The sequence below is a fragment of the Carlito syrichta genome, unplaced genomic scaffold, assembly GCF_000164805.1.
Source record: "Carlito syrichta isolate Samal-C Ts95f unplaced genomic scaffold, Tarsius_syrichta-2.0.1 Scaffold315839, whole genome shotgun sequence".
Classification (NCBI taxonomy): Eukaryota; Metazoa; Chordata; class Mammalia; order Primates; family Tarsiidae; genus Carlito; species Carlito syrichta.
In genome coordinates, this window is record NW_007259935.1 from 374,988 (window position 1) to 402,079 (window position 27,092).

Below are 27,092 nucleotides of genomic sequence, written 5' to 3' on the forward strand. Positions count from 1 at the left end.
GCTCATTTGCAAAAATATTTCCCAAATACTTAAATCAACATTTTTCCTTTTGAATATATATCGGGGATATAATTTGATGTATTATATCTTTCAAGATTGTGTCATTTAACCTGGTTAAGAACTTTTAGTTTTCTATGTAATACTAAATCTCAGGTCTTAAAATGAGGACCTTTATTTATAGTATCTCATTATTGCAAAATAACACATTCTTGAGGAATATGCATGCTATAGTTAACATAATTGTTTATAATCTTAGCTCATGTTGTTTTGAATGCACAAAATTCAACTAGACATTAAAGAAAGGACCAAATGGCCTAAGAAAAATTTGAAGTGAAAAGTCTTTTAATACAGAATGAACATTACAACACAACATTAAATAAACTCATAAAACCTTGAAGTGCAATAAATGCTTTTTATTGTAGGCTCATTTCAATGAGTAACATTTAGAAATAATAATCCCACATAACAGTGACGATCTTATTTTACAGCGTGTACATCATTTACAGCCACATAACACACGATTTTAGTAGATTTTCCAAATTTAATATTCTGAAGTTAAGAAAGATAAAAAGTTTATTCTCAAGGAACTGATCCTTATCTGGTGCAAAACAGAAAGGTGAACGTTATTTGAAACACAAAGCCACAATATAGCATGAAGCAAAATTACATTTTAATTATGTTGAACAGCTGAATGTAAACATGAAGCAACTAAAACTTAAAAGTACACATCATATGCATTACATTTATGAACAAGATTTTCATTAAATTTCCCTAAACCAGCTTTTAATATTAAGCGCCATTTTGATTTGCAGCATGCTAACACAAAGCGTTGTTAAAGGGATGCATATTTTAAATTTATACACTGTAAACTGAATATCCACCTCCAAACTATTGGCAGCATATTTTTCTGTTAAATACTGCATAAATACTGCCTCATATTGAAAATGTATGTTAATAATATGGTATATAGATTTTAAAAATCAAAAATTTCAATAATGGCATAAAATTGCACCTTTAAACATTAGAGCAAGTAAGACTAGAACAATCGTACTTGCTAAGACTGTCCTAAAAAAACACCTCTAAACATTATAATATTTAAGAAAACTGTGTTCTCTCAATTTAATCTTTAGATCCTTAAGAAATACAGTGCTGATTTTGTTTGCAACACTAATGTTGCATCCATTGTAGAAAGCCACATTTGACTCAAATATATTTTTGTCATATATGCCATACTAAACAACAATTAACTTGAACATCAGGAAAAAAGTGAACTTTAATCCTTAGACTTTGCCTCACACTTAAGCACAGAATGCTATATTTTAAATATCATCTTGTGATAAAATATTAGCAGCTCTGAATGAGTTGTGATAAAATTCATTAATAGTACTTAATTAACCTGTTTTCCAGTGAATTTTCTTTAATGAATACACAAAACTTTTGCCATTTCTGGAATTCAATTTCCAGGTACAATATAAAAGGCTCAATAACTAAGTGACTGATGAATGACTGCATTTTACTTTCTCATCCCATTTCTAAAACTGCATAAAAGTGAGGCTTCCTTGCTATAACAAAGCATTGTTAAACTCCTCAACAATGTTTTCTCTCTTCAGAAACATCTGTTTCTTGTATAATCAGCCAAATAAAGCATTTGTCTTTGCTTTTCCCCCCTATAGTTTAATTATGCATATAATACTATTAAATAGATACTTCAGAAGTTTTCTGTGACCATTCTATGGTGCTTCTTAAATTCTTTAAGTAATTTTCAAAGGGCTATGAGATCCCCTGTCAATTCAAATATTTTACAATCTTTAATACAAAGAATGTAAAGTTATGATTTAGTATCAAGCTTTGAAACCAGATGAAACAGTCAGTGACATTTTTGTCCCAAGTAGCATATCAAATTTTCTAATTAGCTTTTTTCTTTATATTGATCTTATTACATAAGAGCTTCCTTGTGGTGCCTCATAATATGCTGATTTTTTTCTGATGGTCTTCGGAACCCCTTCTTGCAGAATTCACATCTGTGTGGATAGTCTTTTGTATGTATTGATATCACATGCCGTTTAAAGCCAGATGCATCCGTAGTGCTGTATTCACAATACTCACATTGGTAAATCTTCCTTCCAGTATGGGTCTTCATATGCTTTTTGAGCTCATTTTGTTGTCTGAATCCTCTCTTGCACCTTTTACACTTCAATGACTGATCCTTAGTATGAACTGAAAGGATATGGCCACTAAGAATAAATGGATCTGATGTTTTAAAGTCACAGTGCCTACACTGATGAATCTTCCTACCCTTATGGATATCACTATGTTTTTTGAGCTCAGAAGGACGGTGGAAACCTTTATCGCACACCTCACATTTGTGAGGAAAATCCTTAGTGTGAACAGATATGATGTGCCGCTTAAGGTCACTTGAGTTGGTGCTCTTATGGTCACAATGAGGACACTGGTGTGTCTTGTGTCCTTGAAACAAATCCAGATGGCGTTGAAGCTCCCTCTCATCACCAAATGCTTGGGGACAATGCTCACACTTATATGGCAAATTGTTACCATGCTTAGACTTAATGTGAGTTTTCAGATTTGACTGATCTGCACACCTGAAGACACAATACTGACACTGATATGGCTTCTCACCAGTATGGGTTCTCATATGTTTCTTGAGTTCAGAAGGATGTCGAAAACCCTTCCCACACTCAACACAAACATGAGGAAAATTCTTACTGTGAACAGCCAATAGATGTCTGTTCAACAGTCCTTGTTCTGCAGTTTCATAGTCACAGTATTTGCACTTATGCATCTTCGGCTCCTTGTCTCTTAAGATAAGTTTATTTGAACTCAGTGGACTAGCCTCTCTGTATCTTCGTGTGTATTCTGTAAATTCATGGGTTTTATCAACTTTGTTTATAAGCTTATGGCTTTCTAAGTGGTTATGAAAACTCACTTTCTTATTAGTTGTAAAGTCACAATCTGTACACTGGTATTTTTTTCTCATCAAATGGTCAGGATGATTCTTCATGTGTCTTTTTAAGAATCCCCTGGATTTAAACTTTTTTGTGCAAATATGGCAAGGGTACACTGTCAGGGGCTGTCCATCAGGACCTATTATAACAGCTAGATAAAAAAAGAAAGGAAATTGTGACATTTGGTCCGACTGCTTTAAAGGATTTTACAACAAATGTGCCAAAATTAACTGGCATTTACTCTGTGAAAACTATACTAGTTGAATAAAATCCTGTAATATAAAAATGCACACTGAAAGCAATTTATAGCAAAGTAGCTCACTAAAAAGTAGTGAGCAGCACTCTACTATAGACTATTCATCTGTCAAAATGTTATATAACATATACTTTGAAAACCAGAAATTAGCACCCTTTATTGTTAAACCAATCTGAAAATTCTCTTTAAAATGTCTTTTTAATAAAGAGAAAACATAGTTTCATTAAGTATTAGTCACACAATGTAAAAAAATTATCTATATCATATACAAACAGGTAAATGGGGAGGACTACCCTGTAAATATCAGGTTTTTTTCCTTTGGCTCAAAAAAATACTTCTAAATCTCAAATCATTATAATATTCATAGAAAAGTATTTTACCTGTTTGCCACTGCCTGGTTTCTCCCCTTCTCCTCTTCTTGGCTTTTTGTTTAAGTACTTTATTTGTATTAATACTATCACAAATCTGAAGGTACTGTGCTGCTGTACTACTTCTGTTTTCTAATGTTGAATCCAAAGTATTTCCTTGAAAAAAATTGACCCACCATTAAACTACACATTTATATTTATACCTTTTTTTGGTTTTGTTAGATGAATAACTACAGATGACATGGCAATGAATTATCATGTTGGCAGTAAATTTCACGAAGTATACTCATGAGGACATTCTTTTTTTCTCTCTCACAAAGACATGTACATGGAAACACTTTGAATAGGATTCATGTGAAATTAGCTTTAAATCATCTCAATTAAGTCATCCTAAAAGAATAAGCTGATAAGATGAATGCAACATAAGAAACTGAAGTTTATGACCCTACACAAAATCCTGGCATCAGAGCAATTTTTCACCAATGAAGGCTGATGAAATTAAAGGAATCTAGCAAGAACTATACACACACATATCAGTGAACAATTACAGTCATGGCAACTTTGTGTAATGCATAAAAAACAGATCACTTATATATATACTTCAGAATAGTATACTTGATATAAAAAGTATTCAGTATTAAGATTGATTTTAGTGTGTTAAAATAAATATGACAGGCAATTTACTGCAATTTCAGAGGGGTCAGTACAGAAGAAAGTAATTCATAAAATTCCAGTTCTCACAAATCTGTTGTGGTGTTATGCAATTTAAAATAAAAAGGTAGGCCTACAAAACTGTCAGATTAACTTACATGATGTGATCTATGCCCCTCATCAATGTCTCTGAAATCTACAACTACGTTTAGAGAGTCAAACACTTCTCAAGGATAGAAACAGAAAAACCAGACATTTTATCATAAGAAAAGGTCTCCTTGCTTAATAAAAAATAGATCAACTAGGGAGTAACATTATATAAGAGTATATTAAAACTAAAAATATTAAGCTGACACACGGGTTTTATATAACAGTTATATATAAATCTACTGGTTGCCACAGAAATTAAGAAAATAGTTCCACCCCAAATAAGACATAAACAAGTGGTTGATATCATGAATAATTTTTACTCTTCTGTCCAAATAATTTCTATTTTATAATTTTTTTCCATAGCAAACTTTTATGGTCTATGATACTTACATCTTGAGAGAAATCTAAAATATACTGCATTTACAGATTAACACATTATGTCCGTTTTATAAATTAACCAATTTCCCAAATAGGCCCACTTCTATGTAACTAACTAGATTAGATATGACCAGGCAAGTAAGAGTTCGACAAATATGTCTGTAGACACAAACTCTTTATTTACCAAGCAGTATACAAAGTCAAATCTTTAACTCATATCTCACATACAGTGCTATCTCACCTGGTGCTTGACAATCTTCATACCTTCTGGAAACTCTTCTATCATCTCCTAAAAAGAAAAGACTAATTAAAAACTGATATGCTAATTGTAATGATTACTAGTGAATCACATCTTAACCTATAAAATCTTACTTTGCCTACCATTCCTTGGATTAAAAAGTTTTTTGTTGAGTTCTTTCACTCCTATAGATTAGATATTGTTACACACTGAAAATAAGGGCTGCTGTTAGCATCCTTGGAATTGTTAACATCCAAAATAGTTTTACTTCTTAAATACAAACTGGTAGATATTTCTGCTGAGTACCCCAAAGATTGAAGATAATAAATGACTGTTGAATGAATAAACCTTTGGGAGATCCAAGTTTAGATAAATTAATGCATTTGAAAACCAACATTTTTCAAAGTAAAGAGTATACCTGGACTATCTTGTACATTAGATAGGAAATAAAATAGATAAAAGTAACTTGGTAATTTTTTTTTCATTACATACTTTCTAAAAGAGCACACCTGAATATCTGTTTCTTTCCAAAACCCCAAAATCTTATTATCTGTAGTGTTAATGAATGAAATAAGTTTGTCCAAAAGGGGAAGGATCAATTTGCAAAGGATACTCTTGTTTTAGAAAAAATGAAATTTTTTATGGCACTACCACAGGTAGGAGTTAAAATAGATCAAACTGAAAAATGCAATGCATTAAGCAAGGCTCATTTTAAATTGTACAAGATATGTGGTAGAAAAAAAATCATGTAAAGTAACTAGAGATGAATCAGTCCACAGTAAAACATTTTATTATATTAGCCAACTCATGGTGGCATTAGCACAGCATATTTAATGTCTTAAAGGCTGATTAAATACATATGTTATGTACTTATCAGGTGAAAAAATGCCAGTGTCCTACCATATGCCGCAGCCCAGACAACAGGGACAACTGTTTTATTAACATCAGAGTCCTCAAGCTGAATCTCAGGGAGAGAAGTTCCTTCCTCTTCCCCTACAATGACTTCCATGTAAACTTCATCTGCTATTTCAGCGCAACCTAAATTTTAGAAATAATTCCTTGTTTATAACCCCAAATATTTAATAAGTGGGTAAAAATTCCAAACAACTTAAATCTTTCAACTTTTAAATTTTCAGTTTGATTAATTTAAAAATTTATAAATTGAATTTAAATATATATTAGGCATTTTGGAGGCTAGTGCCACTAGGAGACAATTATTTCCCAAAATTCTTATTCTACTATTAGAACTAAGTCCCACGAAAATGGCCTTTTAATTTATAAAACATGTGTGCTTGAAATATATTGACTCATCTTACATTCTATCAGGCATTACAAATTTATTTGCCTGACATTTCTTTGGAACTCAGTATTTCCTAAAAAGTGACTGATGCTATCCCAGATACTTAGTATAAATGAAATAAAGTACTATACATGAGATGAAAAGTTGTCAAAAATACTTAATTGAAAAAGTTTTTAAAAATAAAAATAATTAAAATTACATATAAATATAATGCTGTTGATCAAGAATATGTGGACACTCTTTAAGAGGGTGGATTTTAAGATACTTCACTGAGGAGGAAAAGCATTAAGTGAGGTTTATTTTTAAAAATATTGTGGCAAAAAAAATTTAAACCTAGAGAGCCACTTAATTTAATATACTTTATGTAAAATAATCTGTTTACATTTAACCAGTTAAATAGAAAACTGACTTGGATTTATGTTTTTCCTTTGATTCATCCTGAGCTCTTCTATTCACTATAGAAGAAACGTGGGGGAAAATGTAGGAAAAAATTGTCCCTCCTCTCAAGTTTCTCTTCTCTCCATTTACCAGTAAGTTACACTGGTCTAAGCTTTCCATATCCCCATGGAAATCTGACATCAGTTAACCTAAACCTCAGAGTCTCACCTCCTACTTTGCCCCATTCCTGACCAATGAATAGAAAAATTAAATAATTTAGAGACCACATAGAAATTATTTCATTCAACTCTTTCCCCCTCCATTCAAATCCTCTCCACTCATGTGTTTGATATTTTCAGTTATAATATACTACTATGTTTGGGGGTGGAATTCAGTATCCCATGGCATCTAGGGAAGGAAACATGGAAGAATAGGCATTAGAGTGCAGCACAGGTAAAGCTCCATATTGTTAAGATGATGTAGTGAAATAAATGAGGCTCTTGCCCTTCTAGGGCAAAACAAATTATTGTTTCTTCTCAGCATAGCAAGAAGACTAAAGTAGCCTTGGGAAAGGGTTGCATTCCTATACTGAGATGAAAAAGCAGGCAGACAGTAAAATGTCTTCATAAGGAAACATGCAGCATGGCACGAAAGGAAACCCAAGGAGCTTTTTTCAACCTATGGTATTTAGCTTCAAGAAATCTCAAGCGGTAACAACTTGGAGATCACCAACAGCATAAGAAATCAGGATCCTGGCAGCTTGGGTTTGAAGAATACTTACGCAGATAACCCCTCAGTGACAAAGGAACAACCAGTTAGCCCTTCCACTGCTAAATCCAGAGAAAGGGCAACGGTGCTCACTGCCATGTGGAAAGAACACTGGCAGAAGAGTTACATATCAATTCAAATTCTGCTTGGAATGATCTTAGGCAAATTATTTTCTAAGTCATTTTTCCTTCCACAAAACAGGGATAATACCACCTACCTCAGAGATGAGTTGTGAAAATTAGATGAGATAATATATCGCAACATATCCACTAACACATAGTAGGTGCTCAATAATTATATATTTGAGAGCTCTGCTTAAGTCAGAACTGTATATTGCTCATCTCTGTATTTCTAGTGTAGTATACTAAGATATAGTATTTCATTGCTGATTTGAACAATACATATATACATGGATGGTAAAAAGGACGCTTCTGTTTAAAATTATTTATAGCAAAGTGTCAGGTTTATTTTACTGAACTTTGTTCCTATATAGTGCTTGTATCTCTGAGATTGCTTTTTTTAAAAAAAAATGCATGATGGTTACTGATAATTCACTACAGAGTCTTTTGTTCTTACTGATATCATCTTCTTCTTGAGAAGAATCTTTAACTGCCATGTAAACCATCTTCTCCCGCTGCATTCGGTTCTGGTCAAGCACTCCAGGTACAGAATGTCCACTGGTGTACTCACTCTCTGTGACAATTTCTGTTCCACCTTAAAAATTAAAATATATATCAAAATAGAAAAGTATTGTGGAATAACTCACTAAATTAATGAGGAGAATATGTAAGAAATCTTTTCCTTTAGAAAAATGTTTTTTAACTCCAAAATAAATTTCAGTGTCAAGAAAAATTTTGATATAAATTACACTTTAAATTTTTTGTTATCACTGATAAATAACAATTGCTAACACATCACACTTATATGCCAAGCACTAATAAGTCTTTTATATATATTTACCCATTGAATCCTCACAACAGTCCTATTAGGTAGTTGCTTTTATTATGGCCATTTTATGGATGAGGAGGCAGAGGCAGGAGGTTAAGAAACTCGTCAAACATCGCTCAGCTAAGTGGCAGAATTGAGATCAAAATCCAAGTAGCCTGACTCTAGGATCCATGCTCTTAAATGCTCTTTATAATTTCTTAATCTAAACTAAATCCTCCCAGTCTGTTTTGATATTTTCAGATGTAATTTTCTGCTTATGTTTGAAAGAATGTAAGAATGACATATTCTACATTCCTGCTTTATATTCATATATAATTCTTAAAAATATACACTCCCCAAAGAAACCTATAAAACAATTATGCTTTGATGATAATTTTAGAATAGTCCCAAGAAAAGAATTTAAAATCCTATCATAGCAATAAATAAAAATTAGTTGCTGTACCTATTTCAACATCATCTTCAGCCTCTGCTTTAAATATATACACTTTTATTACTTCTGAACCAAACCCATCTTCTTTAACATCTTCTTGTGAACCATCACTGCCAATTTTTAATGGTGTGTTCCCCATATGTTCTAATTTCTCTCCAACATCATCCACTATAAAATAAAAAGAGGAAACTATTTCAGTGAAAAAGTAACACTAACATTTAGTGGGTATTAAAGCATAAGTGCAACATGAAATAATGTGTTAACCACCTACCCACTATATTCTCTTGATGACCTATTATTCAGCCATTAAAATTGTTATGGTTCATGGAAAAACAGTATACAAAATTAGTTAACTACATGATCACAATTATATTAAAAAAATATATTCACAGATTTCAATTTATAGACACAAAGTACATAATAGTCATGCAGCTTTTATTGACATGGCTTTAAAATAGTTTAATCTTCCATCACTTCCAACATCTTAAGTCCTCACCAAATTTAACAACAGAAAAATTAACATGAAATACATATTACTCATAAAATAAGCTCACATAAACAAAAGTTCCCAAACTAAAGAGCCATTATTTCTAAAACCAATTAACATGAGAACTAAGATTTTAAAAAAGAGGAAACACAAAAAAAAACCTAAATTATTTTATAAAAAGGACTTTTCATATATCATAAAATCTTAGTGGCTATTCTAATTTCTGTTGTATCAATGGAAGACAACTTCGAGTCAAAATTTTTGTATAGTCTAGATTTAGCAATGTATGCTTTATTTCAAAATCTTATACCAAAGAAGTACTTAAATGGGTGCTTCTACCTCTTTTCCTTATTAAAAACCTGATGCTTCAGTGCATATGAAAAAAAATCATGTAAAAAGGTAAAGCAACATTTGAGACTATTACTTATATTTTAAGTATACTTACAACATTTGATTCTCTGCTATAGTCTTTAAAGATATTTAGTTTCATGTGAATACTATGCATGAACTAGGCAATGAATAGATTATATTAATAAACTTTGTCCTATGACCATAAATGATATTCAAATAATATATTCCCCCAAATATGTACTTAGCATTTCTTAATTTCAATGCTGCTCCTATAAAAACTGAAATATAATCTAAATTGAAAATTTGCTCCTCTTTATTATATGTGTCATAGTACCACATATAAAACATAAAATCCTGAAGCCCCTGAATACATTTAACAATTACAAAAACAAAATAAAGTGGCATATCAAAGCTATTAACTCAGCAATATTTAAAAAATTTCAGCAAGATATAAATGGATCAAAGGCTAAATTCTCCCTTCGTCACTTTCAAACTTGATATGCATGACTTCAAATATATTCTTTTGGCTTTTCAATAGTGGAAAACAATGTATTTCAAAATTCTTTTTACATTGCAAAGCTATGTTAACTTTGCAATCAAATGACTCCACACTATTTTAATGTTTGAATAGTATGCTGTCTACTCCAAAAAAGCATTCAAATGATCACAACAAAGACTAAATATTTTCATTTCATCATAGCTCCTAATTCCATTACTATATTTTTGGTAACATTTTTTGACAATAAAGTACATTAAGATGAAGGGGAAAATGATGACATATCTGCTATTACTGGTTTAACAGTTTATCTTATAAAATAATACTGAATAAAATGAGATCAGAGAATAATTACAAGAGGCAAATCTTTAGAAAAAAGTTCTCATTTCTCATTCTTGGAAATAAAGGCATAGGATATACAAAAACTTTAAAAACTGTCCAAAATACAAATCTCTTAGGTTAAGATAACTTATGGTAAATTAGTAAAATAATAAAAACACTTCATTTGATAAATCGTGCTTTATTATACATGAATGGTTTAAAGTGACTATTGTTCCCTCTGGGATAAGCTGAATTAAAGCTATAATTCACATAATTAAAACTCATGAAATGAAAGACATTTTTTCACTACTTCTCAATAGTTTTGTACGATAATTTTAGCTTTAAGTATGAAATTACTGTTGCTATTCTCTCTGATTAATTTTTCTGTTGCTATTCCATTTATTCCGTGAGGTTTGTACTTTAATTTTAATGTATCCATTAGTTTTTACTTAGAGTCCTCAGAATGAGCAATTTTGAAGTGTATTGAGTAACTGAACTTGTTCTGAATTTTAATTTCATAGAAGATAATAGTTATTAAAGATGGTGGCATGCAGTTTTAAGAGGTAAACCTATTTCACTAAAATTTATTCTATATTCTTTGTTATGGAAAGTACAAAATTAACAAAGGCCTAATAGGCAATTGGCTTTAGCAATAAATCCTCAAAGGCTTTTGAAACAGATATAATTCAAAATAACTTAAATTCAAGCTTAACTTTTATGCTTGTTGTAAGGCATGCAATATTCAAGCCACACAGTGTTGTTTCAAAACCTAGCAGTAAGTAACATAATATTCACTGCAAAATTCTAATGACACTAAATATAATATAAAAGAGTAAGGTGTGTTTGCCAATATTGCAATGTTTGGTAACATTTAATATTCTTTTATAACCCATTGGAACAATTTGATTAAACTTTCATTTTAGTAAAACGTATAATACAACATCCCTTTTTAAGGCTAAGTAGGTTTTTACTTTACTTATTGTATATAACATCTACCAAAATTATATGGTAGGTATGATGTCATAACTATGCATTATATTGATACACTAAACAGATGGGATCAGGTAATGTACAAAGGATTCATATTTCACAATATAGAAAAAAAAGGCACTTTAGATCGCAGAGGTGCCACTTCCAGGTACACACCCAAGATAACTGAAAATATATGCCCACATAAAAACTTGTACATAAATATTCATAACTGCATTATTCACAATAGCCAAAAAGTAGAAACAACCTAATGTCCATTAACTGGTGAGTGGATAAACAAAATATCATTTATCCACACAATGGAATATTACTAATAATAAAAAGGAATGAAGTATGATCCAGGCACAGCGGCTCATGCCTGTAATCTCAGTGCTTTGGGAGGCCGAAGGTGGAAGGATTACTTCAGGCCAGGAGTTCAAGACTAGTCTGGGCAACATAGCAAGACCAGACTCATCTCTACAAAAAAATTTTTAAAAGCTGGGCATAGTGGCTCATGCCTATAATCCCAGCACTTCAGGAGGCCAAGGTGGGAAGATCACTGAAAGCCAGAAGTTCAAGACCAGACTGGGCAACATAGTGAGACCTTACTTCTATAATTTTTTGGTTTAATAGCCAGGCATAGTGGTATGTGCTTGTAGTCCTAGCTACTTAGGAGGCTAAGGCAGAAGGATTGCTAGAGCCCAGTTCAAGATCACAGTGAGCTATGATTGTGCCACTGCACTCCAGCCTGGGCAACACAGCAAAATCCTGTCTCTAAAAGTAAAACTAATAATAATAGGTAACCCTTGAGTACATAGGTTTAAACTATGAAGGTCCACTTATGTGTGGATTTTCTTTTGCTTCTGCCATCCCTAAGAAGCAAGAGCAGTCCCTCCACTTCCTCAGCCCATACAATGTGAAGAGGATAAGAATGAAGACATTTAGGGTGATCCACTTCCACTTGCTGAACAGTAAATATATTTTCTCTTCTTTATGATTTCAACATTTTCTTTACTCTAGCTTACTTTATTGTAAGAAAACAGTATATAAACATGCGACATATATAACGTGTTAATCACCCATTTATGTTATTGGTGAGTCTTCTAATCAACATTAGGTTATTAGTAGTTAAGTTTTTGGGAAGTCACAAGTTATATGTGGCTTTTTGATAGCATGAAGGGTCAACACCTTTAACCCCTGCCATTGTTTAAGGGTCAACTGTATTGAAACATGCTATGACATGAATGACTCTTGGAAATATGCTAAGTAAAAAAAATCCAGACAGAAAAGGCCACATATTGTATTATTCCTTTTGTATGAAATGTCCAGTATAGGCAAATCTACAGAGACAGAAATTGAATTAGTGGTTTGCCTGGGAGTGGACAGAGTGGGAGGGTAACTGTTAAAGGAAATAGGTTTTCTTTTTTCAGATGATAAAAAAGTATAAAATTGGTTGTAGTGATGATTGTACAATTCTGTAAATATACTAAAAACCACTGATTTGTACACCTTAAATGAGTGAATCAGATGATATGTGAATTATATCTCAATAAAGCTGTTTCATTTTGTAAAATAACAAAAGTGTTAACTTTTCTTTACCCCTGAAACTAGTGAGGTTTGAATGAGATCTCCCATCACGACCATACCAAGATATTTTGCTCTATACAAAAGTATGCTCCTGAAAGAAATATGAATCAATTTTTATAAGTAAAACATCATTTAAAAATACATTATTTTGGCTCATTATAAAGGAACTTGCTTTTCATAACAAAATTATCACCATAAACCCATAAATATTTTATGGGTGGTAAATATTTTTTAAAAAGAGCACATCTGGGACAACTTTAGACAGCTACAGTTATCCTGCATTAATTTGCAAGTTACTTAGCAAAATGGGAGAGCCTAACTATCAGTTAAGATGAAGAATTTGTGAGGTTTGGTCTAAACTCAGATGCATCTCAAATACTGAGAGAAGACAAACTCCCTACCTCTAAAACTCAGCTACTGATGAGGCTTTCTATTTAGAGATTCAGGAACAACAACAAAATCTGTATTAAGTCCCCAACTTTATCACTTAGGTATTTTGAAAACTTCTATTTTAAAGAAAAAAAAGACAAGAGGACCTCTTGAATTCACATTGAGGGCTTTCAACACAATTTATTCTCTAACACCTAAAAGATTAGATGGCCAACAGAAACTAAAAGGTAATGAAAATGTAATCAAGATTAAGAAAATGATGAAAAAACAGAATAAAATAGATGGGAACTATGAGAGTAAAAAGGTTTTATAATTATTATAAAAATGGCCAAAGATCTGGGTGGTGGAATAATGAGTGATATATGAAAATATTTAAATTTTGGGTATTCATATTTGTATGCTCGATTTTCACAATAAAAGTGATAGTTAAAGGAATTTTTAAAAAATTATCCCTATTTCTTTACTAATGATTAAGAAGTTAATTAATACCCAGCCTAAATTCCCCCTAAAATAACCCCACAGTAGTTCCAATGATATTACAGCAATGTAATGCTCTTCTTAATTTTTTGTCTAATTCTATTAGACCAGAAGGACAGAAGTCCTTGCATTTGATATATGACGTAATTGTCAAAATAAATATTCTAACTTTGAGTATCCCAGAAACTGTATTTCTCTTAAAAAAAACAAGAAGCATAGACAACACAAAATATGGCTATTCACAATACAAATTATCTACATTTTAGACTACTTTAATACCAGTTTAATTTAATTAATATACTTTTCAAGGCATACTGAATTTATTTTAATATAGAGAGGTTACTAACCTTTGCCACATCATTTATATGATAACCATAGGTTTTATTTTTAATATCAGGTTAAGACGTAAATATGGAGGTTGCTTTAGTAATCCACATCTATTTAAGAATAATAACATTTGTAGTCTTTCAGTGGCTTAAATCTTTCTTAAAAACAATGTAAATATTTACCTTCAAAAATGTTTATAGAAGAAAAAACTTCAGAATCATCAAATTCACAAATTAAATAAATCTAGTTTGCTTTTAGTTTTAAATTCACTGACACATATAAAATATACAGTCACTTTACACAAACATATATACACACTCTACTTGGTGATTCACTTTCCAACCATTTTTGTATTTTAAAAAGAAAACACCCGGGCTCGGTGGCTCAGCCTGTAATCCCGCGCCTTTGGGAGGCTGAGGTGAGTGGACTGCCTGAGCCCCCGGGTTTGAGATCCGCCTGGGCAGGCGAGACCTCATCTCTACAATAAATAAAAAAAAAATAGCCGGGTGTGGTAGTGCGCGCCTGTAATTCTGGCTACTTGGAAGGCTGAGGCGGAAGGATCGCCGGAGCCCAGCAGGTCGAAGCTGCGGTGGCCGGGAGCGGCCACTGCACTCCAGAGTCTGGGCGACAGAGTGAGACTCCAACTCAAAAAAAAAAAAAAAAAGAAAACAACCAAACATCCTCCCCGGAAAAGTGAAGTGTTTATGCAATCTTTACTAACTGTAGCATAATCCCTTTGAAATTAATAAAGAATAGACCCACTTCTTCAAGCTCCATCAGTACCTTATCAAGACCCATCACTTAAAATGAGAACAAAATATTTATATCTTCCCCCTTCAGATGGAATGTTCTGAGGATCTCACAAAGCAGTCTAAAATAAACGTGTTCAATAATTTTACATAGAACACACACACATATTAAGACAGATTATAAACAAAGCGAAAACTGCAGAACATGATCTAACTTTATGATTTAATTTAGAAATACAGCATTTCTTAATAAATATATGCTTAAATTTCTAAGCAAAAATGAACTGATAATTCCAGTGTCTGTCATATTAAGAAAGCAGTGGCTGCATAAAAGAAAGTTCCCAGCCGGGCTCGGTGGCTCAGCCTGTAATCCCGCGCCTTTGGGAGGCTGAGGTGAGTGGATTGCCTGAACCCAAGGGTTCGAGACCTGCATGGGCAGCGAGACCTCATCTCTACAATAAATCAAAAAATCAGCCGGGCGTGGTAGCGCATGCCTATAATTCTGGTTACTTGGAAGGCTGAGGCGGAAGGATCGCCGGAGCCCAGCAGGTCGAGGCTGTGGTGGCTGGGAGCGGCCACTGCACTCCAGTCTGGGCGACAGAGTGAGACTCCAACTCAAAAAAAAAAAAAAGAAAGTTCCCATTTTGAAATATATATTTATCACTACTATTTTGCATCAACTAATGTTCTTGTTGATCCTGCCAAATATATACTTTTAAGATATTAATAAATTGTTATTTTTCTTCATTTTGAATTTTTACTGAGTAAATTAAAAATATGAATAAAGGAAGCATCTCAACAGAACAGTTTGAAAAAAAATATATTTTTCAAAAAGATTCCCCTCATGCCTGTTATTAAATATATCTTTCATACCAGGAAACTTTTCCAGGTTATATAAATCAATCTCCTGAGTAATTATGGACTTCATGCTTCACTTACAAGATATCATTAAGTAGTCTTCAGAAGTGCTCTTGACATCATCATCATCATCATCATCTTCGGTTTTTATAGTAACTGTAGAACCAGGAACACCACCAGCTGCTTGAATCACAGTTTCTGTATCTGAATTAGTTACAAGAACCTCCTCTGATACCATTGTGGGAGAGTCAACTCCTGAGACGCAATCTTGGACCACATGTTCCAGGTGTCCATCAGGACCAGTAACAAGGTCAGCCACAAAAACCTGCTCAGGTACCCTAACGGTTTCTGTAATTAGTTCAGAAGTCAAGATGTGGTCCCCATCATCTTCTTCTAAATCTTCTTCAATAGCAACATCAGCTTCAAGTACAGCTTCAGGAACGATCACACCTTCTGTTACTACATCAGTCTCTGTGATGATATCAGGCCCGTGGACAACTTCAGCTGCAAGGCCATGATCAAGAGTTATCCCATCGTCTGTGACAACATCAGAAACTAACACAGCTTCAGGAACTGAAACAACAATATGATCTCCATCGATATGCGCAGTACCAGCCATTCCAGCCACTATAATACAAACAATTATCCAAAAAAAATTAAAGTTATTTTATTAATTATAAGTGCTGTATTTCATATATCAACTGCTATAAAATATTTTTTAAATGTTAAATAGTCATAGCACATATATCACTTTAAAAATCACTGACAATTTAACTGCAATAAAAAACATCACAAACCAGGAATTGGGGTAAAGGTGGGTGAAAACAATGTTAGTAAAACCCAAATGAAGATCTTAAAATAATGTGTTTTATTTTCTTGTAAACCATAAAAGTTATAATGAAATGTCACTATATTCCAATTAAAACAGCTAAAATAAAAAACTGATAACACCACAGGCTCATGAGGATGTGGAGAAACTGGATCTGTTGTATGTTGTTGGTGGGAATGTAAAATGGCAATAATCACGCTGGAAAATAGTTTGGCAGTTTCTTACAAATCTAAACCTGCACTTAACCATACAATCCAACAATTGCAATTTAAGACATTTTACTCCAGAAAAATTAAAACATTTATACAAAAAATTGTATATGAATATTCATAACAGTTCATAGTACCTATTACTCATAATAGCAAAAAACTGAAAATAAATCAAATGTACTTCAGCAGGTGAATGGTTGGTTAAACCAACTCTGGCACATCCTTACCACAGAATAGTACTCAGCAATAAAAAGGAACAAAACTATTGATACATTCAACAACCTTAATTTTCCCCAGAGAATTATAGTGAGTGAAATGATACTGTATAGTGTATAAATGGAGTGATTTATATAATATTCTCAAAATTATAAAAATATAGAGATGGAGAGCAGATTTAGTGGTTGCCAAGAATAGAAACGTTTATGTGACTACACAAGGGTGGCATATATATAGTAATAGAAGACTATGTCTTCATTGTAGTAGTATTTACATAAATCTGCATGTGAGATAAAACTATAGAATTATAATATATACACTCACTCATACACAAATATGTGTAAAAAAATGGTGAAAATTGAATGAAGTCTATAGTCTAGTTAACAGGAATGCACAAATCTGGTTTTAATATTATACTACAATAAGATGTCACCATTAGAGAAAAGTGTACTATTTTTTCAACTTCCTGTGAGTCTACAATTGTTTCAAAAAATTTAAATAAAATGGACACATAAACATAAAAGAATACAAATATGTTAAATTAAGTGACTTAATAAAATATTCTATTACAAAGTATGTATGATAAACACAAAAGTGTTTGGACTTTAGCTTATAAGAATTACTATATCCAAAAGTGGAAGGCATCTTTCAACATCTGATGTGGGGGGAAAACCCTATTTATTTTTTACTAAGATTTGGCTTGATAATGGTAAATCTGTAGGAACAAACGTCAAGGTTTTTCTGGAGCAGCACGGTAAATACTATATGAGCATAATATCTTTTCATAAAAAATTCTGTTAAGTTCTGTCTCCCTGAGATGGTATAGTAAACAAGTTGAGAGTTTGTGGTTATAATAAATTAGTTACAAGAAATCAACCAGTACAAAACGTTTTCCACATAATGATCACTTTCTATAAAGTAGTATCTGAAAGAGTTCCATTTGCTATATAGTGTTCACTATTTTTAACCAATTCATTATGGGAGTTATCACCAAATTACCCTAAAAAGACACAACCACAATCCTGGAAATCTAGTAAATAAAGGGAATATGTATAATACAAGTACTTTTCATTCATTTGTTACTCCACTAGCCATTTAGGAAATGGGGAGAAAATGGGGATACATATTTTAGCCTTCAATCAGACTGGAAATGTGATTTTAGCAAGGAAAAATTAAATACTAATCCTGTAAAAGTCACAGTACTGCAATTCTACATATATAAACAATAATATTACTACTTCATGAAAATGTTTTCACAAACCACAGATTTAAAATATGAGACATTCCATTTATTATTTGAGCTCTGCTGAAAGTTAGTCTGGTTTCTGAGAGTTAAACATAGGGAAGGATGGAAGGATAGAATAATGCTAGTGCTGACCTGGCTCAGATTAACTTGGTTGGGTGGATTCTAAGAAGATGGAATAGATAGAATAAGTGTTTTTAAGCTCACATAGGAGCTTATAGCTTAAAATAAATCAGATCTAATAAGCTTGTTTACTCTGAACCAAATGATCTCAAGAATCCTAGACCAATAATTGATAGGACTCCCACAGAGTACTGGCAGATTACTCAGACCAAGGTTCAAAATGTCCCTCATTAAATTTTGCTCTTTCCCCTTGTCAGTTTGTCTGTTAGATTCCACTGAATTTCTAAACAAAGTCATTATTTGATTCCACTGAATTTCTAAACAAAGTCATTATTTAACTATACACTAGCTATATTTATTGAACACTTACTATGCAACAAGCAATCTGCTAATACCTTTAATCCTCAGAACTTCATAAGATTATTATTATCCTCCTTTTAAATATGAAGGAAATATGGTTTAGAGATGTTAAATAAGCTTGCCCAAAATTCAAGCTTGGAACTGAACTCATTGATTGACTCCAGAATGGCTTTTATCCTACTTGCCTAGGAGGAGGATAAAGTTTATTTACCCTAGATATTGTTTTTTAAGAGATTTGTAAGATTAACCAAGTAAGGCACTACGAAATAAATAGCTTGAGAGAAAGGATAAAATATCACATAGTCACTCATTTAAAAATAAATAGCTTGAGAGAAAGGATAAATATCACATAGCCACTCATTTAAATTTTAAAGTATTTCATAAACATCATTAAATGATATTAAGAATTTATCTTTACTAACTAATAAGAAAAAATCCTTTAAAAAGTGGGACATCAATTAGGTAACCAGATAACAGTAAGAAACAAGTCCTGATTTAAAGTATTTCCCATTTTATTAATGTTAGTTTATTTAAATGTGATTACCTGGAATTTCACCAGATAGCATAAAATGTGTTATTTGTTGGATTGTGTCTTGGACTGCTAAGGATGTTTTGCTGTTTAATTTTTGAAGCAGATTTTTTACAGCATTAAAATCTTAAATAACTATTACATTCAATGGCAGACTTCAAGGACAACCATTTATACTGAGACACCAGCAAGGTTATTACATAAAGCACAATAGTTTAATTTTTAAAATCACAAATATCCTTAAAAAGAAATTGGTTTAATGAATTCTGAATTAAATAATATTTCAGATTCTCTATATAAAATAACCATACCATACTTCCAACCAAGAACCTTATAGAATTTCAAGATCTAGTACCATGTGGTGTTCTTGTTTGGCTAGTTCTGTGTATGTTAAACTCTATTTTTCATAAATATCATTAAGTTATGGGGTTGCAAATATCTAAGTTTCCATGCTAACAGAAAGTTAAATGGAATGCATCCAATTTCTAATTAAATTTTAGAATTTAGAAAGTTTAGTAGGTGGGTAGAATAAGTATAAAGAGGCTGCTTTTAGAAGAAATCTAAGCTATCAGAGATAAAATTTCCCAAAGTCCTCCCAATATAGGTCTTTTTAGGTTTAGACCTGTTTGAGAATCTCTGCATTTCACAAAATATCATACAAAAAATTGAAACACTTATGTATGAAGTTCTGCTTGGAACTATGAATCAAAAAATAGTGTTCTTGCCTTTTAAGAGTTCAGAATTTCCCCCAAAGACAAACAAAAACCTAACTCACATTTTAGGTAAACATCATCCCCAAACACAGATGAGTGAGCATTACCCATATTAGCTATCCTTGAACTAATTGCAAATTCAAAAAAATAATCTCACCAAAATGCAAAGACAATTTAGTTCCCATCAATTTACATAAAATTTAAGAGAGCACAAAAATGAAATTTAAAAAGAATGAATCATTTCAAAAAACCAATAACCAAAAATACTAATAGGTAGTTAGATCATGAACACGTGTATAACAAAAAACAGTGGCTTTAAACATTTTTTCTAGTATAAATCAGTTTATATACATTATTATATTCATTGTAGAAAGGATTTTAAGTAATACTATGAAAATACCAATTAAAAATTAGAAGTAGTTCGCAAACTTTTCCATTTTATTACTCCTAAAAAAAGAGGGTATAGTGAGTGAAAATCTGTCTTTTGTGACTGACTATAAACTTGCTTTATGTGACTACGATTGTGTGAAGATATATGTGTGTGTATGCATATTCTCCTCAATTCAAATAACAAGGACTCCAAGAAGATATGCTGTTTATCCTGTGGTTTACATATGTCTTGGGTCACATGCATCCAAGGGCACTCATACTCTAATCTAAGATGCAAAGCTTTAGGTTAAACATTAAAACATTGTAATGCATTAAAAATATTTCAACAACCCAAATGTCTGTCAACTGATGAATGAATAAACAAAATGTGGTTTACCCATACAATGGAATATCATTTGGCAATAAAAAGGAATAAAGTATATACTGATACATGCTATAACACAGATGACGCTTGAAAGGATGCTAAGTGAAAGAAGCCAGATACAAAAGACCATATATTGTATGATTCCATATATATGAAATCTTCAGAATAGGTAAGCCTGCAGACAGGAAGATTAGTTGTTGCCTAGGGCTCATGGGGAGGAAGAGGATGGGGAATGACTACTAATGAGTGTGAGGTTTTGTTTTGTTTTTAGGATGAGGAAATGTTCTAAAATTAGGTAGCATTGATGGTTATATAATTTTGTGAATATACTAAAAACCATTGAATTGCACACTTAATAAAATGGATGATTGGTATTGTATGTGAATTATATATCTCAATAAAAAGTAAAGAAGAAAAATATGTATATGAAATATTTCAATATACACCTTCTACTTCCCTAATAACTAAAAGAAAAAAATATTAGCTGTAATAAAGGATTAATTATAACTCACGACACTGAGGAGGAACAATGGAGAAGGTAAGAGAAGTACTAAGTAAATATTCACCAATACCAATCAAAATTATTTTATTCTTTGAAAGGAATCACTTGTTTTTGAAAAAAAAAATTACTTTCTAATTGGCAACTTTTTCAGGAGTGAAAGGATTTCTGTTATTTTTTCAAATATCTTATTTTAAAAGGTTTAAAAAAACATAAACTGACATTTTGACCAAAACTTATTTACTATACTGAAGTTCAAGTATCTCGGGATTCTAAAAACTATCAATTCTCTAGTAAAAAATTCATAAGGACACCTTTAATTTACACACTTTGCCCCAATTGTCCTTCCTCTAGAATTTATTCCTGTATTTTCACCCCAAATCATTTCTAAATAATCCATAATCAATACCAATACAATTCACTTATCTTTTAGAAGATAAGATTAAGTTTCCTTTCTATTTCATCAATTAACTACACGGTCATCTCAAACCTTGCCAGATTAAATCTTGAATGACCCCAATTTATTCATCAGGCAAAGATGTCAAAGAATCATAGAATTGCAGAGGACCTTAAATGTTATCTAGAACCACCTCCTCATTATAAAAGTGAATTCAGTAATTCCCTCAAGTTTACATAGCTTGTTAATAACACTACCAAAACTAGAATACAGTTCTTCTGACATTGCTGTGGGCTTTACAACAGGGAGGCAAACAACATATTCAACTATATTATCCGAGAACAGTAGTTGCATTTTCTTAATTGAGCAAAGTATTACTAGTTCTAGTCCCTCTTCACTAATTTCAGCTTCAACAACTCGTTTCCTGTTTTTGATCCTAATTTACCATTTGTCTGCTCTCACTCCAATCTTATCTTCAATTCTTATAATCCCATCCCTGCCTCTTACACTTCAGCTACCTCTATCTCCTCTATAATTTTGACCATCTCTGCCCAAATTCAGCTTCTTTGTTGAACGTCAGTGGAGTCTTAGCATCTTCACTGACATGACTACTGTTAAGAGGCTGCTAAAAAAACTCGGGTAGGGTGCCTTTTCTTTTTTAAAAAAATAAAAAGTAGGGTGCCTTTTCTTTTTTAAAAAAAGAAAAAGAAAAAGATATGCTAGTGTTAACAACTAGAATATAATTAATCATTTAGTGCATTTATAACTATATAAGTATCTAATCATTAGTGCATTTATAACTATATAAGCATCTAAGTTTGTTAAATCAGTGAAAACACTTCCTTTTCCAGTTTTAGTAGCAATGCAACTTAAAATGTAAAATACATTTTACATTATAAAATAGAAAGCCAGCCGGGCTCGGTGGCTCAGCCTGTAATCCCACGCCTTTGGGAGGCTGAGGTGAGTGGATTGCCTGAGCCTGCGGGTTCGAGACCCGCCTGGGTAGCGAGACCTCATCTCTACAATAAATCAAAAAATCAGCCAGGCATGGTAGTGCATGCCTGTAATTCCGGCTACTTAGAAGGCTGAGGCGGAAGGATCGCTGGAGCCCAGCAGGTCGAGGCTGTCTGGGTGACAGAGTGAGACTCCAACTCAAAAAATAAAATAAATAAATAAATAAAAATAAAATAGAAAGCCAATTTAACATTTCCTACATGAGGGCTGATATATACTATAAGAATATAGTACAATCATGGAATTATTCATGCAAATTGAGTTTTTCATTTCCAGTAATATATTATCACTATATTCCTAGTTTCCCTACCTGTCAACCTTCTCACAAATTATAACAATGATTGATTCCAAGTAGACCACTGCTATACAGCTTTAAGAAAATAAGTTCTAAAAATGAATTTTTCTAGTAAAAGAACATGTTTTGGCTGCAGTTCTCCCCTTTCTCAATTTTTTTTTTTTCAGTACATTTTTACTTTTAAAAAAGTAAAAATATATAACAAAGAAAATGCTTTACCAAAATCTTGCATAATCATGGTATGGGCCATTCTAGAGTCTGATGTATGTAATCCAAGACTTCCACCACCTGAATCCATACTTAGTAAAGTTCATTCACAAATATCTGCAAAAGAAATGGTTTTAACAATAGTTTAAGCATATTTAGCCCAAAGTCAGTTGTTTTGAGAAAAAAAGCAACTGAAAATATGCCTATCAACCATGTGTGCAAAGCTCATTACAAAGAAAACAAAACAAACAAAAACCTTTATTAGGTATTTTTATGTGACAACCATAAATAAAAGGACCAGGTGGAAGTAAATTAAAAATAATGAGAATAAGGCACAATAAAGGTGATGAGCCATACAGAAGTGACATAAGCAAGCAAAAGAACAAAACTGCAGGTCTGGGGTTCCAGTTAAAATACAGATTATAAAAGAAGAATAAGAGAAAGATGATAACAGATAATAGTTGGGATATTTATACATTACTAGAGGACTCAGATGTCTAGTATTAGTGAATGTCATCCAGTGGCTCTCATCCATTTCTTCCAGACCCAGATCAGACCTGCAGCGGAGCTCTGCAGATAAACTTGTATTCACCTCTGGCTCCTGGGATTCCACTTATAATGTATAATGCTCTATCCCAGTTTCCCCAGAGTTCTTTGAACCAGTAAGGACTTCTGGCCTTACTCTACTATATTCTCTTGTCTCACAGTTTTGAGGACACATGAAAAATGACTGCTTCCTAAATACAGTAAAAATAAAATCAATCACATATAAATATTTAACAAACTGTTTCTTTCAGTACATTGTTTACTTGTAATTTTACAACTGATTTTTATTAATGATTAATAAAATTATGCTGACTTCATGCTGGTTTTGAAAACACAGGCTCAACCTATTTCATTTCAAATGACATATACTATATTTAAGACAGTATGGAGCATAAACTCAGATGCTGTAACTCAATATAATTCTAACAATTGCATATGTGCATTAACTCTTCAAACATAAGATTCTAAATAAATCAACCAAAAAAGAAAACTTGTCAATTTTATAAAGCATTTATCTCATTTTCACTTAGGAGTGTTTAATAACCTGAGTTATATTGCACAAAAGATGAAGTTACATCCTCAATGAAAGTTTTAGAAAGCTGCCATGTAAAACAATTTAATCCATTCTTCAGTATAGGAGGATGGCTAAGGTGTTTTTTCCCCCTTGATTTTAAGTTGTATAAGTATTCAGGAGGCAGGAGAGTCTCACAGAGTAACCCTATCAACAACTGAGTTATATACATAAATATGCTACAGAAGTAGTTAACATTTCTCTGTATCAAAAGATTCAGACATAATTACTTTATATGTGAACAAAATTACACATTTTTAGAAATTCTTAGCTGTGTTTTATCTTTTTAAAAATATCACATTGTTTTCTGCCTTACTCTTACTCAAAATGAGGTCCAGAAACCAAGAGAGTTCACAATAAATTACGTGTGTGCTCACACAGATAAATTAAAAAGCCATAAGGACTTGCTAACATTTAAAAGTGTACTATTTGGACTTTAACTAGAGTAACTGCTTTCTTTACCACAAAATAGAACAATTACCAGTATCTTCAAATGTTTTAAAAACTTAATTTTGTATGTTAAATAAGATAAAACATTAAGTAATTTGTTAATCACCTTTATGAGTGTCTTGAAGAAATTGTAGATTTTCTTACTATACGGTAAAGTAAAATCTGCAGTAATTTCTTTTTTATTTTTCCTTCTGAACTATGTTATTTTCCTTGGGAAAAGTCCTCTTTACCTATTATACAAATACATTCAAAATTAGATATTTTAAACTAATGTCTTACACAAGAATGTTTTTCTTTACACCTGAATGTGCAGGGTGAGGCTGGGAAGGGCTCATATGCTCAAATCTGTAGTAATCTAAAAAGCAACCAAAGGGAATCCAACAAAAACAACTACTTACTAAGAATATAAGCAATGTTATTACACTTAGATTTCATCCACCAGATTAAATCAAAATCTTATCTAAAGCACATCTTAAAAATTACTAACAACACCTTATTTTGGAAAGTGAAAGAGAGCCAAGGGCAAGCTTTATCCTTGTCAAAGCCATATAAAAAATCTGCACTAGCACTCAATGAGGTGTAAAAATCACAACACATAGTGCAACTATTCTGGAAAGTATTATACTGTCTGAATACCAAATAAATAAATTGAGCACCCTTTTCCCATATAGGTAGTTTCAATAAGATCAATAATAAATGAGGTATAAAAATAGCAGCATATTAAGTATTCGACAATCAAAAGATACTAGGCTTCTCAGTCTTCTCAAGAGTGTATCTTACATCCTTATTGAATGAAGGGTTAGTAACCCACCAAGTACGTTTCAAGTAAACACCTTTCCATCAAAATTTGGGGAGCAGAAATCACAAAAAGAAAATTGTGCTCTCATCCGTTTCTTCTAATATAGCTCATTCAGGACCTAGCTTCTCAGTGATGTCAATAAGGTGATGGAGAGAAGAAATGGTAAGGCGGTAGAGCAAGAGAATGCGAAAGTAGTATTTGCAGAGATGGGAGACAAAGGAGTCCTGGCAAGCAGCAGTATTGCAGCTTTGGACGCAGCCCTCTTCCCGCATAAGTCTCCTTTGCCCACGACCATGCCAAGTTTCAATCCTCTCGAGAAGAACGCACACATGTGCCCTTTCAGATATTACCCAGCTGATTGGATCTTAAACTGAACAAGGGAACCTTCGCAGTAGAAAGGAAGAGACCGAGGAGACAAGAATACCCTTTCCCTTCCTCCCTCCTCTCACTTGGTGCAGCGGTCGCCACCGCTGCTACCCACGCCGTGCTGCCCAGCCCCTCAGCCTCCTCCTGCTTCCTCAGCACCGCTACATGGGAGACAGCTGGGAACCAAAATGGTGGTGTTTTAGTGGAGGCGACAGTTGTCGCACACAACCCCCACCCCCAAGGCTTTGATGGCTCCCTATCCCCTAAAATGCTCAATTCGGTGCCACTTCCTCGTCAACGCCGCCATCCCTCGCGCATTCCAAAGGTTATATTAGCGGCGAGCGGGAGGCGGAGGGTGGGGGGGAAGGAGTGGCGGGGGACGCGCGTGAAAGGAATATTGGGGGGGTGGGGGGATCGCTGAGAGAAAATGCCAGGGGGACGCCGCATTCTTCACTTCACCGTTTTGTTTTCCGCCATTTTCCCGTCACCCTAAACCACCGACGGCCTCAACGACGGCTCTAGCTCCCTCTGGCCTAGGAGAAGAGAAGGTTAGCTGAGGGGAAAACCCTTACTTCCCTCAATTCCTCCAGCCCCTGGCTGCGGCTAAGGAGAAAAACTGTCCGCCAGGGGTGGGGTGGGGGGGAAGCTTAGGGACTACATTCCACTTCCATTGTTCCCTTCGCCCTACACTACACTCTGGGTGTGAGACTCTCTTCTCCTCACACTAGAGGCACTGAACGCGGTGAATCCAAGTCCCTCTAGTTTCTCCTCAGGAGTCTCCTTACCTGCAACTGCCGCTGCAGCCGCCGCCGCTACCCGCCGCCGCCGCCTCCACTGCCACCAGTGGGACTATGACCGCGCTCTGGATTGCTGTAGGGGGCGGCAGCTGTGGATCTGTAAGGTCCTCACATTCGGGTTTCCGAGGTTCCGCAGCCTAAGCCAATCACAATCTACTCTGCGTCTGGGAGGCGCGCCGCTCAGTCCTCCTTTATACCGCTGCTGACATGCTGAGGTTGCATTACGTCACGTTACCCTTGCTGCAGGGTAGGGGGCCGAAGAGGGGGCGCGCGCACGTGCGCACGCGCGCGGGAGATCGAGGCGCCGCGCCTGGTTTGTGCTTAGACACCCCGCG

At 33.5% G+C, this 27,092-nt stretch overlaps 1 protein-coding gene across 3 annotated transcripts; it reads right to left on the bottom strand.

Moving 5' to 3' along the window:
- Positions 1–395: 395 nt before the first annotated feature.
- On the bottom strand, positions 396–27,092 carry ZNF711 (zinc finger protein 711). 3 transcript variants are annotated; one of them, XM_021706661.1, is made up of 11 exons: positions 26,746–27,092; positions 24,902–25,025; positions 23,705–23,965; positions 23,241–23,345; positions 15,922–16,467; positions 8,841–8,996; positions 8,027–8,164; positions 5,905–6,042; positions 5,008–5,055; positions 3,600–3,743; positions 399–3,114 (listed from the first exon to the last, which is right to left on the bottom strand). In XM_021706661.1, the coding sequence occupies exons 4-11, from the start codon at positions 23,317–23,319 to the stop codon at positions 1,937–1,939; spliced, it is 2,427 nt and encodes an 808-aa protein (XP_021562336.1). In that variant the 5' UTR covers positions 23,320–23,345; positions 23,705–23,965; positions 24,902–25,025; positions 26,746–27,092; the 3' UTR covers positions 399–1,936. The 3 variants fall into 3 exon arrangements, with proteins under 3 accessions (XP_021562337.1, XP_021562335.1, XP_021562336.1); XM_021706662.1 differs by lacking the exon at positions 5,905–6,042 and having other exon boundaries at positions 396–3,114; positions 23,710–23,965; XM_021706660.1 differs by lacking the exon at positions 26,746–27,092 and adding an exon at positions 26,044–26,165 and having other exon boundaries at positions 396–3,114; positions 23,241–23,965.